General features: G+C 40.6%; 1 protein-coding gene across 1 annotated transcript; it reads right to left on the bottom strand.

Moving 5' to 3' along the window:
• Nucleotides 1-9135: 9135 nt before the first annotated feature.
• LOC139478919 (kelch-like protein 24) lies at nucleotides 9136-13497 on the bottom strand. The gene is made up of 2 exons (XM_071261608.1): nucleotides 13195-13497; nucleotides 9136-11717 (listed from the first exon to the last, which is right to left on the bottom strand). Exon 2 carries the CDS (start codon nucleotides 11685-11687, stop codon nucleotides 9927-9929), a length of 1761 nt encoding a protein of 586 aa, XP_071117709.1. The 5' UTR covers nucleotides 11688-11717; nucleotides 13195-13497; the 3' UTR covers nucleotides 9136-9926.
• Nucleotides 13498-14056: the final 559 nt, after the last annotated feature.

The following is a 14056-nucleotide window of genomic DNA, read 5'->3' on the forward strand; positions in this document are numbered from 1 at the left end:
TTCAGTTTCTGTGAACTGTCAGTGACGGCATGGAAAATACTTTTTAGTCCTCAAAACAATGAAAGCCCACTTCCACTCTCAAATTTGCATGATTCAAATCAACTTTGTGGTACCTGCCACATTTCTGGGATGCAAAACTATAGCACTGTTATCCCACACGTTTCACACCAAATTAGGGAACACGCTCCTCTACATGTCGTATATCTCACACACAGGAACACTTCAGGAACCACACACACGTCTCACACAATATCAACACAAAATTTACATATCACATTATTATCAAGGGAAAATGTAGCATCCTGTATGACTAGTCATACATAACAATCAACATCAGTGATACAAAGGGATGTAACCATGGTAATGCACAGTGTCATATCAACATAATGGCTAATATGTATACTACTCAAAAGAAGTTAAGGAATACCCAATTCTTTCATATCATTAAAGTGAGTGAGTGAGTTTGATTTTATGCCGCTTTTAGCAATATTCCAGCAATATTACGGTGGGGGACACCAGAAATTGGCTTCACACATTGTACCCATGTTGAGAATCGAACCTGCGTCTTTGGTGTGATGGGTGAACACTTTAACCACTAGGCTACCCGACCGCCCCTCATATCACTAAACATAATCTGTCACGGCATGACAAGTGAGTGAGTATGGTTTTACGCCGCTTTTAGCAATATTCCAGCAATATCACGGCAGGGGACACCAGAAATGGGCTTCACACATTGTACCCATGTCGAGAATCGAACCCGGGTCTTCGGCGTACATGGCATGACAAAATAACTATAGTAATATGAAAGAATTGGTGGTTCTTAACTTCTTTTGAGTAGTATAATATTGATAAGTTTTAAGCTTATCCAAACATGTTCAATATAGGAATGAAGTAGCAGGATAGGAACCAATACAAATTATTCATAGAGAAACAAAATATTCAGAGTTATGTTACACAAAAGATGATAAGGGTCATCACTCTGTCCAGATCCACCATTGCAGCAAGCCATGCACTGATGACCAAGCATGCACAGAGGACTGCTCTCATTCTTTAAATTACATATACCCTGGGTACATGAAAATGATCATCTGAAATATTCTGTCTACAGCCAATGGTGTTTGTATCACATACCGTTTTCGATGTAATAAGCACCCTTCTCTAATAAGCACCCACGGCGATATTTGATAATATATTGGCTAGTGAACAATCTCAATTAGCGCCCCTTTCGACTGATCAATGTACACTTATTTATTTGTGTATAATATGCACTCATGTGTTATATGCACCCTTAATTATGGGCAATTAAATTCTGGAAAATATATCTGTTGTGTATAATACACACAGACTTGTATCATTTCAGGCTGTCAGCATAAACCATTAAATAAATTTCAACTGTTTTTTCTCTCACCAAAATTATATTCTCATAAGAGCCCCCATTTCTAATTTTAAGAGCGCCCTGGGTGCTTATTACGTCAAATACGGTATATGAAATGCACATACAGAATGATGTACACTTGGTGTATAATATATCATGGGACTGTAAACAGCATTACCTCATCACAATGCATATGAGGCATTATAAAAGGTTATACTGTACAAACAATTACAATTTTCAAAATTGTTGTCGGCTTTTGTTTCCGGATTGATACACTTTACCTTATAAAACCAGACCAGTTCAACAAAAATCTCATTAAAATCTATAAGTTCTCGCTACTGCTAAACAAAGATCTGAGAACATCCCATTACGGGTCAACTCAGAACGACCTTTTCGAACTTTGTCCGACCAATTGAATGACTAACATAGTCGACAATAGCCAATCAGTAGGCAGCTTAATCAAGCGTTACGGCACGAGTTTCAAACTACCCGACTACGCTTCGAAACATATTTTGACATATACTCGATTAAAAAATTAAAAACTGAAGAAAAGAACATTCTGGAATGGCTAATAGATGGTTTAGATTGCGTGAATACAGACATAAAGCCCATAACTGTCGTTCGGATTACCCTGTGTGGTTTTTTTCAAGGTTGCACGATCAAAAATTACATTCCAACTGTCACTTTCATGATCTGATAAGCGTTGCTCTGATTGGTCAGATGAAAGGTCGTTCTGACATGACCCGCAATGGTATGTCCTAAGATCTTTAGCGGTTTAGCAGTAGCGGGAACTAAGATCTGATTTTAATGAGATTGGTTTAACGACAGAATGTTGCATCCCGAGGGTGCCTCCTGAGACGAGGAAGTAAACAGACCTATCAGGACACTGGGAAGAAATTCGGGAAAGTGTAACTGAAGTATTTTAAAAACTTTTTTTCACCACTGTTGCCAGGCCAGCTGGAGATACAACAATTAATATTTTGCAAATTGAAATCAGTGCGAGATTCACTGAACAAGGAATGGATTTGGTCAGTAGGGCTGGGACGAGTCCGAAGTTACTACCCACAACCCTATTACCCGACCATAGCCGGGTACCCTCCACCCTATTACCAGACCCTAACCAGGTACCCTCAACCCTATTACCAGACCCTAACCAGGTACCCACTGTAGATATTTAGAGATAGGTACAAACTGTCTGATTTGGAAAAGTTTGACCATAGCCCTGGCAAAATGTATTTAGATACACATGTTAAACTATCTGGTCATGCATACACTGTTTACTGCATGAAGTTTTATCTTTATTCAAACATATAAAAGTCAGAAGGAATGGGTGCATTGTCAGAGAGAAATGGGATCATTAGTGACTTACGGTTTAACCACAGATGTTTAGATAATTCTTGTCATTAAACAATATATCACATGACTACATGGACTAACCACGGGTGCGGGTGGTCCTGTGGGTACCCGGGTCCTACTCAGGACCCACCCGACCCGAGTACCTGGGTATCTCAGTTACCCATCCCAGCCCTATTGGTCATATCTTCAAACATGATTTTCATAGGAAGGACCAACTTAATACCTTGTCTTTTAAAGGTCTACATACCACAAGGCAGGCGGGAAAAACAAACTAAATTGTCAATCAAACAGAAATAACAAAGTGTAGGGTATATACATTCCCAGAAAAAGAAGGTCTGGCCTGAAAGTTCATTTTTCAAAAGAATACATGCCAGTGTTAAAGGCATATGGTTGCGTTTTTCGACTTCTGCAGTTTGTACACATGAATTACTATTATGAAAACATAATTACTGAAATGTGATGACAGTTATAATATAAAAACTGTTGTAATACTAAACACTCCACAAAGCAATATCTGAAGAAAAATATGTGATCCATGAACTGGATGTGATCACCACTTGAATGATCTCCCTCTAAAGTCAGCCATGTACCCTTAGACATGAAGACAATCTGGATTACCCTGTAGGCTAGGTGGGAGATTATAACATACAGGTTATAACAAACTGTCCATATATACAGTAGCAGCCAGTGCCAATATATCATGACATCAATTGTAACTATGTAACAGGTGTGGGATGCCAGAGTTAGAAACTAACAGTTTTTGTCCACTAGTCCTTATAATGATAACAAAGCAAAACCCTTAAAATGGGCCAATTTCTACTAGTCCTTAGGATACCTTTACTATTGGGCAGTTTGGTAAGGACTACAGGACTAGTGCCAATTTCTAACGCTGGATCATCATACAAAGTTATAACTTCCTGCTGGGTTTGTGATAACAGTGGAAAAGATGATGACAACTTCACAAAAAACAAACATTTGGTTTGGTATAAAAAATAACAAACACACAAAACAACCCAAACCTTTTTAACTTGGACTTTTGATTTTGATAACAGTGTATGGATTAAGTACATCGTTAATGCTGGAATCTATCTGAACAAGTGATTCTAAGAGTGAGTGAGTGAGTGAGTATGGTTTTACGCCGCTTTTAGCAATATTCCAGCTACATCACAGCGGGGGACACCAGAAATGATTCGGGAATCGAACACGGGTCTTCGGTGTGACTAGCAAACGCTTTAACCACTAGGCTACCCGATCGCCCCAGTGATTCTAAGAGCGAGTGAGTGAGTATGGTTTTACGCCTGTTTTAGCAATATTCCAGCTACATCACAGCAGGGGACACCAGAAATGGGCTTCACACATTGTACTCATGTCTGAAGTCGACCCCGGTCTTCGGCGTGACGAGCGAAAGCTTTAACCATTAGGCTACCCAACCGCCCCAGTGATTCTAAGAACTACGTTTGACCATGGAAGGGATCTACATATGAAGGCTTGTTTTACCCTGTGGAAACCCTACTCCCAGACAGTTACTGTCTGTACCGGTATTTAAATTCAGGGCTATTAGCCCTGACTTGTTCGTACAGAAATGCCGATATCGATGGGAACATTTTGTCTGAAATGACACGATTTCACTGTACCATGATTGAAATAATACATTTGACCTCCAAAACACTCAATACCCGAAAGCTAAGTAACATTTAGAAGGTCATCGGTGCTAGCACAGTGAACATCCGCTAATAATGTTGATACAATACGATTTAACCCTCAAAGTGTTATTTCCAGATAGATGACTTTCCCATCCTTGAATAAATGGTGCATATTAAGAGGATGAGTGTCAACATGGAAATAGTGCCTTATTGTATGACATGCTACAACACTTTGATGATATTATTACGTGCTCACTATTAGATCATACTTCATTGCAATACATGTGGTAGAATAAATATAGTACTTTCAGTGGGTGAAATGAGTTTCTCGCTGCTTTGACAGTATTTCAGTTGTAACAATATCATCGAAGTGAGTGAATGAGTGAGTTTGGTTTTACGCCGCTTTTAGCAATATTCCAGCAATATCACGGCGGGGGACACCAGAAATGAGCTTCACACATTGTACCCATGTCGGGAATTGAACCCAGGTCTTCGGCGTGACGAGCTAACGCTTTAACCACTAGGCTACCTGACCGCCTCCAAAATCATCGAAAGTCAACTCTGGGAGGAAAGCCTGAAGAGCCTCTTAGACCTCTTTACACCTTTGGTGAAAATCAAGGTGAGGGGTCTGGTAGTGAAAGACCAAGGACCACGTAGGGTGTATTTGTAGCCGCACACAGCAAGATCAAACAATAGTATCATTGTTAATATTTCAAAGAATATTACCTCTATTACATCACAGCCATAAATCCTTTCACAATAATATCTTCAGATTTTCAACAGAAGTCCTCTTCTGTCAACTATTCACAATCAGTTGTGCACGTAATACTATCTTGCTGCCCGTACCTCATGACCTAGGCGGTACTAATACAGTAGCAACAATAAAATCATTACTGATTGGGATTTTTGGCTATGATACATTGGCAAAAATTATGTCGGCTATATGATGTTGGGCTGTAAATAATCGATTCTCTACCAGACAATCCAATGATAAATATTAGCAACAATTATTAGAGTACAATGAGGTGCAAACTAGTCACCAAGACTGACCATTCTATCCACTAAGTTGCCTTTTATGACCAGCATATGTTGCTAGTAAGGGTGAAACGATACATCGATATTCCGATGCATCGCGATACTTGACCCACGATATACGATAAACGTGGGCCCATTTATCGATACGCCACGATACGGAACGCAAATCTCAAGTACAGCGTTTCCTCAGTATTGTGCCTTTCAATAAACCGCTAACGCTAACTTGGTTATAGGGCCCGCTAGCGCATGGCTCCCGAAAACGTACTTACATTTTTAATAAGCTCAGGTTTTACCCCGACAGATGTTTTTCCCCATCTCATAAAACATTATCAGCTGATCACGGCAAGCACATAACACCGAAAATACCAGTCAGCAAATCCGAACTGAAGTACGTAATTCAATACCATTATTATACTATCTTGTTATTAAAACGTGTTCATTGTATATCTGGACTTGTGTTTGTAATATATTTTATTAATTTTATTCAAAATTTCATTTAATATTGTTTTCGTTAAGTTATGTGACATCGTGTGTGAAGAGATACAGCAACCACGGTCAGATTACCGCTTTTGACGCCATGAAACGAACTTTAGTTGCTGGAGAATGGATACATATATTAAAAATGCCATACTCCTTAAAAGACATATTTGTGGCAATTTGGCTCATATATGTCAACATAACGTTATCGCAATCGAAATACATGTGGCACGGGAAGTTCCAAGGGTGACTGGTCAAATTGTTCCATACGTAAAAATATCCTGCAACAGCAATCACCAGTACCAAAATGCTACACTTATGGTTCTTATAATTATAAATATATAATTATATAGTAAAAGCTGCAACTAAGGTAACACGATATTGGAATAAATTATTCCTGATAAAACAATAATTTCAGATACAATTTCTTTGACCATTGCATCAAAATTCTTTGAAGTTGTATCACTGGTGGAGTACATTAATTATTTTCTGGTGTTTGAACTTTAAATTGTTTTGAAGGAAAGTTGAACAACTTCAGTAGTCTTGCTATTATAAAATAATTTTGACTGTTCCAAAATCATAAAAGGTTCAATCTTGACATGCTCTATGTCTTGCTTTTTTCATCATTGTGTATCGAAATACGTATCATATCGTTACCAGAATATCGAGATGCGTATCGTATCGTGACCTTTCGGTATTGTTGATCCCTAGTTGCTAGGGACCTATTTTAACCTGGAATCGCCCTGGATGGTAGATCGTAACAGGTAACAGGAAAGCAAATGAAGTATTTGTAATCCTTTAACATTTCATTTTCAACCAGTCCAGGGCCCCTTTCCACAAGGCAATCTTAGCGCTAATATAATCGTAACTCCCATACTTTAACACAGGTGTACAGAAATCATAGCACTAAGATCGCTTTGTTGAACGGGCCCCTGGTGTGGATTGGTGACAAGAAGAGCTAACAAGTAAAGATGAAGATGGTGAAAGGTATCTCATAGCATATACATTTTGCTAGTGTTTGGTGGAATGAGAACAGGCCACATGAAGGCTGGGACACCTACTCGAGACAGATTAAATATATCACATACACCCCACGTATCGTTCTGATGCTGGAGGAAAGCCGAAAGAATCGCAAGTCATACCTTGGTGTTTTTACAACTTAAAAACACCAACCAGGGACATATGGTGTATATACACCAAGAATCATAACCAGTAGATCCAGGCACTACTAAGGGACATAACTCTGCACAGCAAGGGGCAACGCCTTAGACCTGTGTCCTGATAAGGTGACAAGTTTACATCTAAATTAATGTACTTGTATGCTGCTCCTTTAATGACTTTCAGAATGTCGGTTGCTTGGCAACATATTGAATCAGCACATGGCATAATAAGCAGACATCCTCCACATTTATCAGGGTTGATTAAACTCCCAGTGATAATTAAACCTGTCAAGATTGCCATAATTTCCTCCATCCATTATGTAATAAATCTTCATTATAAAATGTCAAAGCTAATTGGCAGAGAGTGGAGATATAAAACATGCGAAAATATTTCCTTCAGTGTGAAACATTCATATGCATTGAACGTGTTGAATACATTTGCTAAATACTGAAACATCACACCAAGAATGTGTCAAGATGAATGAACATTTTTATGAACGAATGGTAGGCATCTGGATTAATAGCGGGTCAAGGTCATTTTGATATATTTCAAACATTTTCAATGAACTGCTCTTCATTGAGCAAATAATCATAATGACCCTATACGATGTGACTGTTATAAGTTATAACAACTTATAACATCACTTTATCAATGAACACCGCTTTTTCATTTAACACCACTTTATCAGTTAATACCACTTTATCAGTTAATACCACTTTATCACAATAGGCCGCATCAAGACGAAGCTCCACATAATGAACCCATGTGGAATACTGGGATACTTCTAACTGAAAGGATGTGAGCAATGACTGAAAACCCACTTGGACGACCCAATCCCACCTTGGTCAGTATGTGAAACACCCTTGACTTTGCAGAATCAATGCGTCATTCATGCACACAAATTCACAGGCAGTCAAGAAACCTTGAAATCACCAAACGAAAACTAATTCATCTATAAACAAACTTGAGCACAGATGGTGTCTATGAACATAATAACTGACCCCTTTGTCAGTGGAAATCCAACTTATAGTCCAGAATACAGAATACCCTCTTATCCATTGCAACATATTCATTCAGCAACTCAAGATGAGAAGTCTCTCTCCTCAAGGCAAACTAGTAACCATAGCAACCACATGTGTGACAGTATTTGAACATCTAGCGTATATCGGTCAATCATAGTGATATTAACAAACTTTAACAAGTAATAGCATTGTGTGCTTGGTTCAAGAACAAACGGTGCAAGTCACCAGGTTATCAAATCTCTAGTAAGTATTTGATGGTATGATATAAATGGACATACTGGATGATATAGGGAAAGTGTCCCAGAGCTGAGTATTTATGCAGGGATCTGGAACAATCAAGAAAAAATTCTGAAGGGTTTGTGTTGTGTCAATTTAACACTGACTTGGATAAACTAGGACTCATTGAATCATGATGAAAGAGCTTCACAAGCAAATGGAATAGGTCTTATGTGCTAACTGTGTTAACACTGATCCCTCAACAGATATAAAACAGTTAGCACTCTGTAGATTCACGTGATGTCTCAATGGCGTGTGCCTTCCACTGATGTCTCAATGGTCTGTGCCTTCCACTGATGTCTCAATGGTCAGTGCCTTGACCTGATGTCTCAATGGTCTGTGCCTTCCACTGATGTCTCAATGGTCTGTGCCTTCCACTAGTGTCTCAATGGTCTGTGCCTTCCACTGATGTCTCAATGGTCAGTGCCTTCCACTGATGTCTCAATGGTCTGTGCCTTGACCTGATGTCTCAATGGTCAGTGCCTTCCACTGATGTCTCAATGGTCTGTGCCTTCCACTAGTGTCTCAATGGTCTGTGCCTTCCACTGATGTCTCAATGGTCAGTGCCTTCCACTGATGTCTCAATGGTCTGTGCCTTCCACTGATGTCTCAGTGTCTCAGTGCTCAGTGCCTTGACCTGATGTCTCAATGGTACATGCCTTCCACTGATGGTCTGTGCCTTCCACTGATGTCTCAATGGTCTGTACCTTCCACTGATGTCTCAATGGTGTGTGCCTTCCACTGATGTCTCAATGGTCTGTGCCTTCCACTGATGTCTCAATGGTCAGTGCCTTCCACTGATGTCTCAATGGTCAGTGCCTTCCACTGATGTCTCAATGGTCTGTGCCTTCCACTGATGTCTCAATGGTCTGTGCCTTCCACTGATGTCTCAATGGTCTGTGCCTTCCACTGATGTCTCAGTGTCTCAGTGCTCAGTGCCTTGACCTGATGTCTCAATGGTACATGCCTTCCACTGATGGTCTGTGCCTTCCACTGATGTCTCAATGGTCAGTGCTTTTGACTAATGCCTCAATGGTCTGTGCTTTTGACTAATGCCTCAACGGTATGTGCCTTAAAATGATCTCTCAATGATCTGTGCCTTCAATGGATGTCTCAATGGTCCCTGCCAGACTAAGCTGTGATTCTGATGTTCTTCAATGACTTGTTTTGTTGACCAATTTCCCCAATGACTTCTAACACTGACCAAACCCTCAGTGAACTGTATCTTTGATGGATCCATCAATAATGTCTATCTGATTCCTCTACAAACTAGTATATTTATTTGACAGACCAATCAGTCCTCTGTATTTTTGACTGATCCCTCAATGACTCGTGCCATAGGCTGTTCTCTCAAAGATCCTTACTGACTGATCCTGCTATGATCTATATTATTTCCAGATCCCGGGTGATCCATACCTTTGCTTCATCCCTCAGTGATTCTGTGCAGTTAACTAAGCCCTGTAATGATTTGTGCTGCTGACCAACTCCTTGCTGATCTACATAGATTTCGACATTTGCGGTTGATTACTATTTCCTCTGTGATCTTCGCAGACCCCTCTACTGTCCAGACTGGTATCACTGTCAGCACTTGTCCTCTTCGCCGGCATCATCTGCCTGGTGTTCTGGCAGGGCAGGGCGACGTAAAAAGGATCGGTGAAGAATGATTTTCTGACATCCGAAAGCACTTGCAAATGGGTACAGTTTGTCTCTCATGACAACAGTTTCCTTTGACAGTTTTTCCTTGTCATCAATTATCACTTGGATCATGTCATCGAAAGCACCAAGGCCTGATGGGTATCGAGTGTCACCCCCAGTGACAACAAGCAATCCCCTGTGTAAAAAAACACCAAAATTGTAACGGTCAAAATTGGGCATTTTTGCAACATTAAACACAGCACCATCTTCAAAGATTTTCATGACACTTCCGTTTGTTGTGCACACAAAGGCTTCATCCCCGTCACTTAATGCCCGGCTTTCGGTGATGGGAGTCGGGAACAGATGAACTATCGTTGCAGTTCCATTTGTCAGATTCATGGCTTGAACTTCTTGTGTGCGTCTGGAACCCATTCCACGTCCACCAAAAACAAACAAAGTGTTACCGATTACTGCACAAGACGTAGAATATACACCAAACAGAAGGTGGCTAAAATGATGCCACTTCCTCTCCAAGATGTTGTACACATACACACTGGCTAGAGCTCCCTCTCGCTTGTTGCAGCCACCGATAACATACAGGGAGTCGTTAGATGCAACCATTTCATGGTAGCACCGATTGTCCGGCATCTCTGGGCAGTGAAGCCATTGGTCTACACTGCTATCGTAGTCCAGGAGGTAAGTCTTGCGACCGTGCCGCCCTGATATGTAGATGTGATTGTTGTACGCACAGACTGCAAATCCTGCCCCGGGGTCTAGAGGGAGTTGCTCAAGAGCAAACCACTTGCCCTCTAAGAAGCTGTAAGCATTTACAGAAGGCAAGAGTCCTGCAGACACTCGCACACCAATTGTCACTAACACTTCCTCATAGTTGCGTGGCTTCTGTGACTGCTTGAGATCAACATATGTATGCATTTCTTTGTTGCAAATATCTTCATCAACAATAGTTAGATTGTTTTCACCGTCGGCACTTCCTTCAGCGCGATCAGCTAGGGTTAGAAGTTTATGCAAACAGACATCTGATAAAAGAGATGTCCTGACAGTTTTACAGAGGTCTCTGAGGAAGCATTTCCGTCTCTTCCAGTCATGCTGCACCCACCGCAGGGCGATATCACAAACCATGTCCTCACTGGGCACCTTGAGGTCATCGTTGGAAAGCACCTCTAGGAGGTCAGGGCACTCCAAGCCTATGATCTCCTCCTGGTTCCCGACCTCCACAAAATACTCCAGGACAAAATCCATCGCTTTTTTCTTCAAGGACTCACAGTTGAGGCATTTAGCTAGCTGCCATATTCCAATCGCATTTTCCACAGACAACTGATCCACATAAAATTCCTCACATCTTTCTTGTAGGCATCCCATTTGTAAAAGTGTTGCGGCTCGAAGGATCTCCTCTACATTGTCAGTGCAAACGATGTTTCCCTGACTATCATAATAGAAATCTAATATATCTCGGAATGTTTCAATAGTGATGCCCTCAAGCGTCACTTTTCCATCCAGGCTTTCTCGCATGCCGGAGGAAAACATGGCATGAAAGTAGTCAGATATGGCCGACAGGAACACCTTGTGACAGCGGAAGATCGTGCCCTGGATGTCGATCTCCGTGTCCGTGAAGGAACCGGCGTCATATTTCCGTTTGAACCCTTCCAAGACCGAAATGGCAATACGGCTTCTCCAGTTGCAGGTCATTGTCCTGGCCTCAGGGAAACCTCTGTACCACTGCAACAGGAAACAGTTTGTTAGACCAACAATAGAAAAGACAGACGATAGGCTGTATTCATACACTTTGTCGTAAAACAATACACATCTTGACATTCATGAAAACACCAAATCTCTAAATGTAAAACATGAGGTACTGTGAACCTATCCTGACCCAGACCATCTTCCCAAGGCAAGGGAGTTAACTAACAATAAAAGTCCAGTTTCCACCCTTGCCGAACTAGGCTGGGAATTCAAGAGTTACATTTTGGTTGGACTTGTGTCTCTATGCATAGTCCAATCAAAATCATGTAACGAACGACATGGATTTCAACGTGCTGATCTAGGACAACTGCAGGATTTGCATATCGTCGACATATCACATGCATATATTTTTCAATATTTGTCATGTTTTATATCAAGGTGCTCAATATATTTGATTCACTCAGCGAAGTAAGACCTGTTTTATTACAATATAGGTCTTGATTATCAATGAGATTGACTTGAACGGGTGCTGGCATTTTCTTTGAAGCAAATGCAAGTGATATGAGAGATGAAATCTGATTGGTCAATAGGAGGGACATAGAAGGGACATAACTCGTAATAGCCACTGGTGGCGCTACGATCAGGCCTGGAAATTCCAGCCTTGTTCGGCAAGGGTGGAAAATGGACGTTCATAGTCAGTTAACTCCCTTGCCTCGGGAAGATGGCCCCAGACTGTAGTCAGACACATTATTGGTTGGTTTGTTGTTTAATGCTGCGGTCTGTAAATAACTGAGTCTGGACCAGACAATCCAGTGATAGACATTATGAGCATCGATCCACGCATATGGGACTTGATCACATGCATCAACCAAGTCAGCGAGCCTGACAACCCGATCCCGTTAGTCACCTCATAAGGCAAGCATAGTCGCCATTTACGGCGAGCATAGTCAGACACATTAGCCAGCAGTAAAAAATTATATAATTTTTGTGAAGAAAGACAGCTAATAATAGTGCACATATTATTCAACTAGAAAGGTGTCTGCATTTCATAAAAAAAACAAAAACAGAAGCATCCCATTCCCACTTTTTCCAAGAGATCTGATAGAATAATACGTGTCTGCCATGAGTTGAGGTGCATTTGTGTTAACAAGGCCGTAGTTAACTTTTTTTGACAGGGGGGTCAAATATTTGTACAAGTATCACTTGTCCCCAATTTGATTCAAATAAAACTGTTTCCTATAAAATAAAAATCATGGCCTACTTGTAAGTTTGTACCAAATATAGAAATCAAAATGCAATTGGCGCGACGAGTCGACACTTTAACTACTGTTCTAGATGGCTAGTCAGCTACCCCAGCTAAACTTGGTTGTGTACAGGCTTGTGTGACTAGTTCACATCGATATCAATTCTGTAGGCACATGTTTCAGATTATAGACATTGTTACACATCCTGCTACAAGGAACACAATTACAGCGAGCAGGAAAGGAACACACTGACAATATTGCACATTTACCTGTTCATTTGAGTAGATATCAATCTTCTTTGTATCGACATACACAACTTGCCAACATTAACGTGTGTACATGTTTGCATCGATGGTCACTTCATTCTAAAACGTTAGGTCAACTTCTCGGGGGAAAAAAATACAGTTTCTCATTTGCCTTTCAAAGGTAGGAATGAAGTCTTTTCAATTTTGTCATGATGTAACTCAGGTAGTCAACACTCCGGTAATATGTCATTATTATCACAAAAGAAGTTGGTATTGGAAGTAATTCCGTAGGAAATTTGTTGAATATGACGTGTTTTCTCTCGATGTACCAAAGCGGAAGTTTACAGGCATAAAATGTCTGCAGTTGCCTCCCTTTGATAAAACTGCTTTACGTACAACACTTTATGGCATTAAAATATGAAGAGCGGACGTAACGTGATAAAGTCACTCACCGATCGACGCTTTACCCTCGGATTTAATAATACATGTGTGTGTGCGGGATAAATTGGAAACGGCACAATAAGCACAATGACTTATTGTTTCTAAGATTTTAGGTAAAAAATATCGTGCTTTTGGAAATTATGGTTTATGGATTTTCGCTTGTATTCGTGTGGATAAGTAGTAGATAATCAACGCATGTCATAAAAGTCTCCCAAACTCCACGTAGTTCAGACATTTAGGATAAATCTATCTTCCTGCTACCCTCGTGGATAGAGCGCCTGCCCAGAGAGCATACGGGCGGTGGTTCGAATCCCGGATCCGTCATACTATGATACGTTAAAACATGGTAAGATAGAATACTATGTGTGAGTGGTGTATGCATGTTAAACTGCAGCACGATACCTCAGTGGACTTGCACTATAAAACCGGCATTAGTCGGGGCTAG

The sequence above is a fragment of the Haliotis cracherodii genome, unplaced genomic scaffold (assembly GCF_022045235.1).
Source record: "Haliotis cracherodii isolate W230 unplaced genomic scaffold, xgHalCrac1.p SCAF_4, whole genome shotgun sequence".
NCBI classification, from domain to species: Eukaryota; Metazoa; Mollusca; class Gastropoda; order Lepetellida; family Haliotidae; genus Haliotis; species Haliotis cracherodii.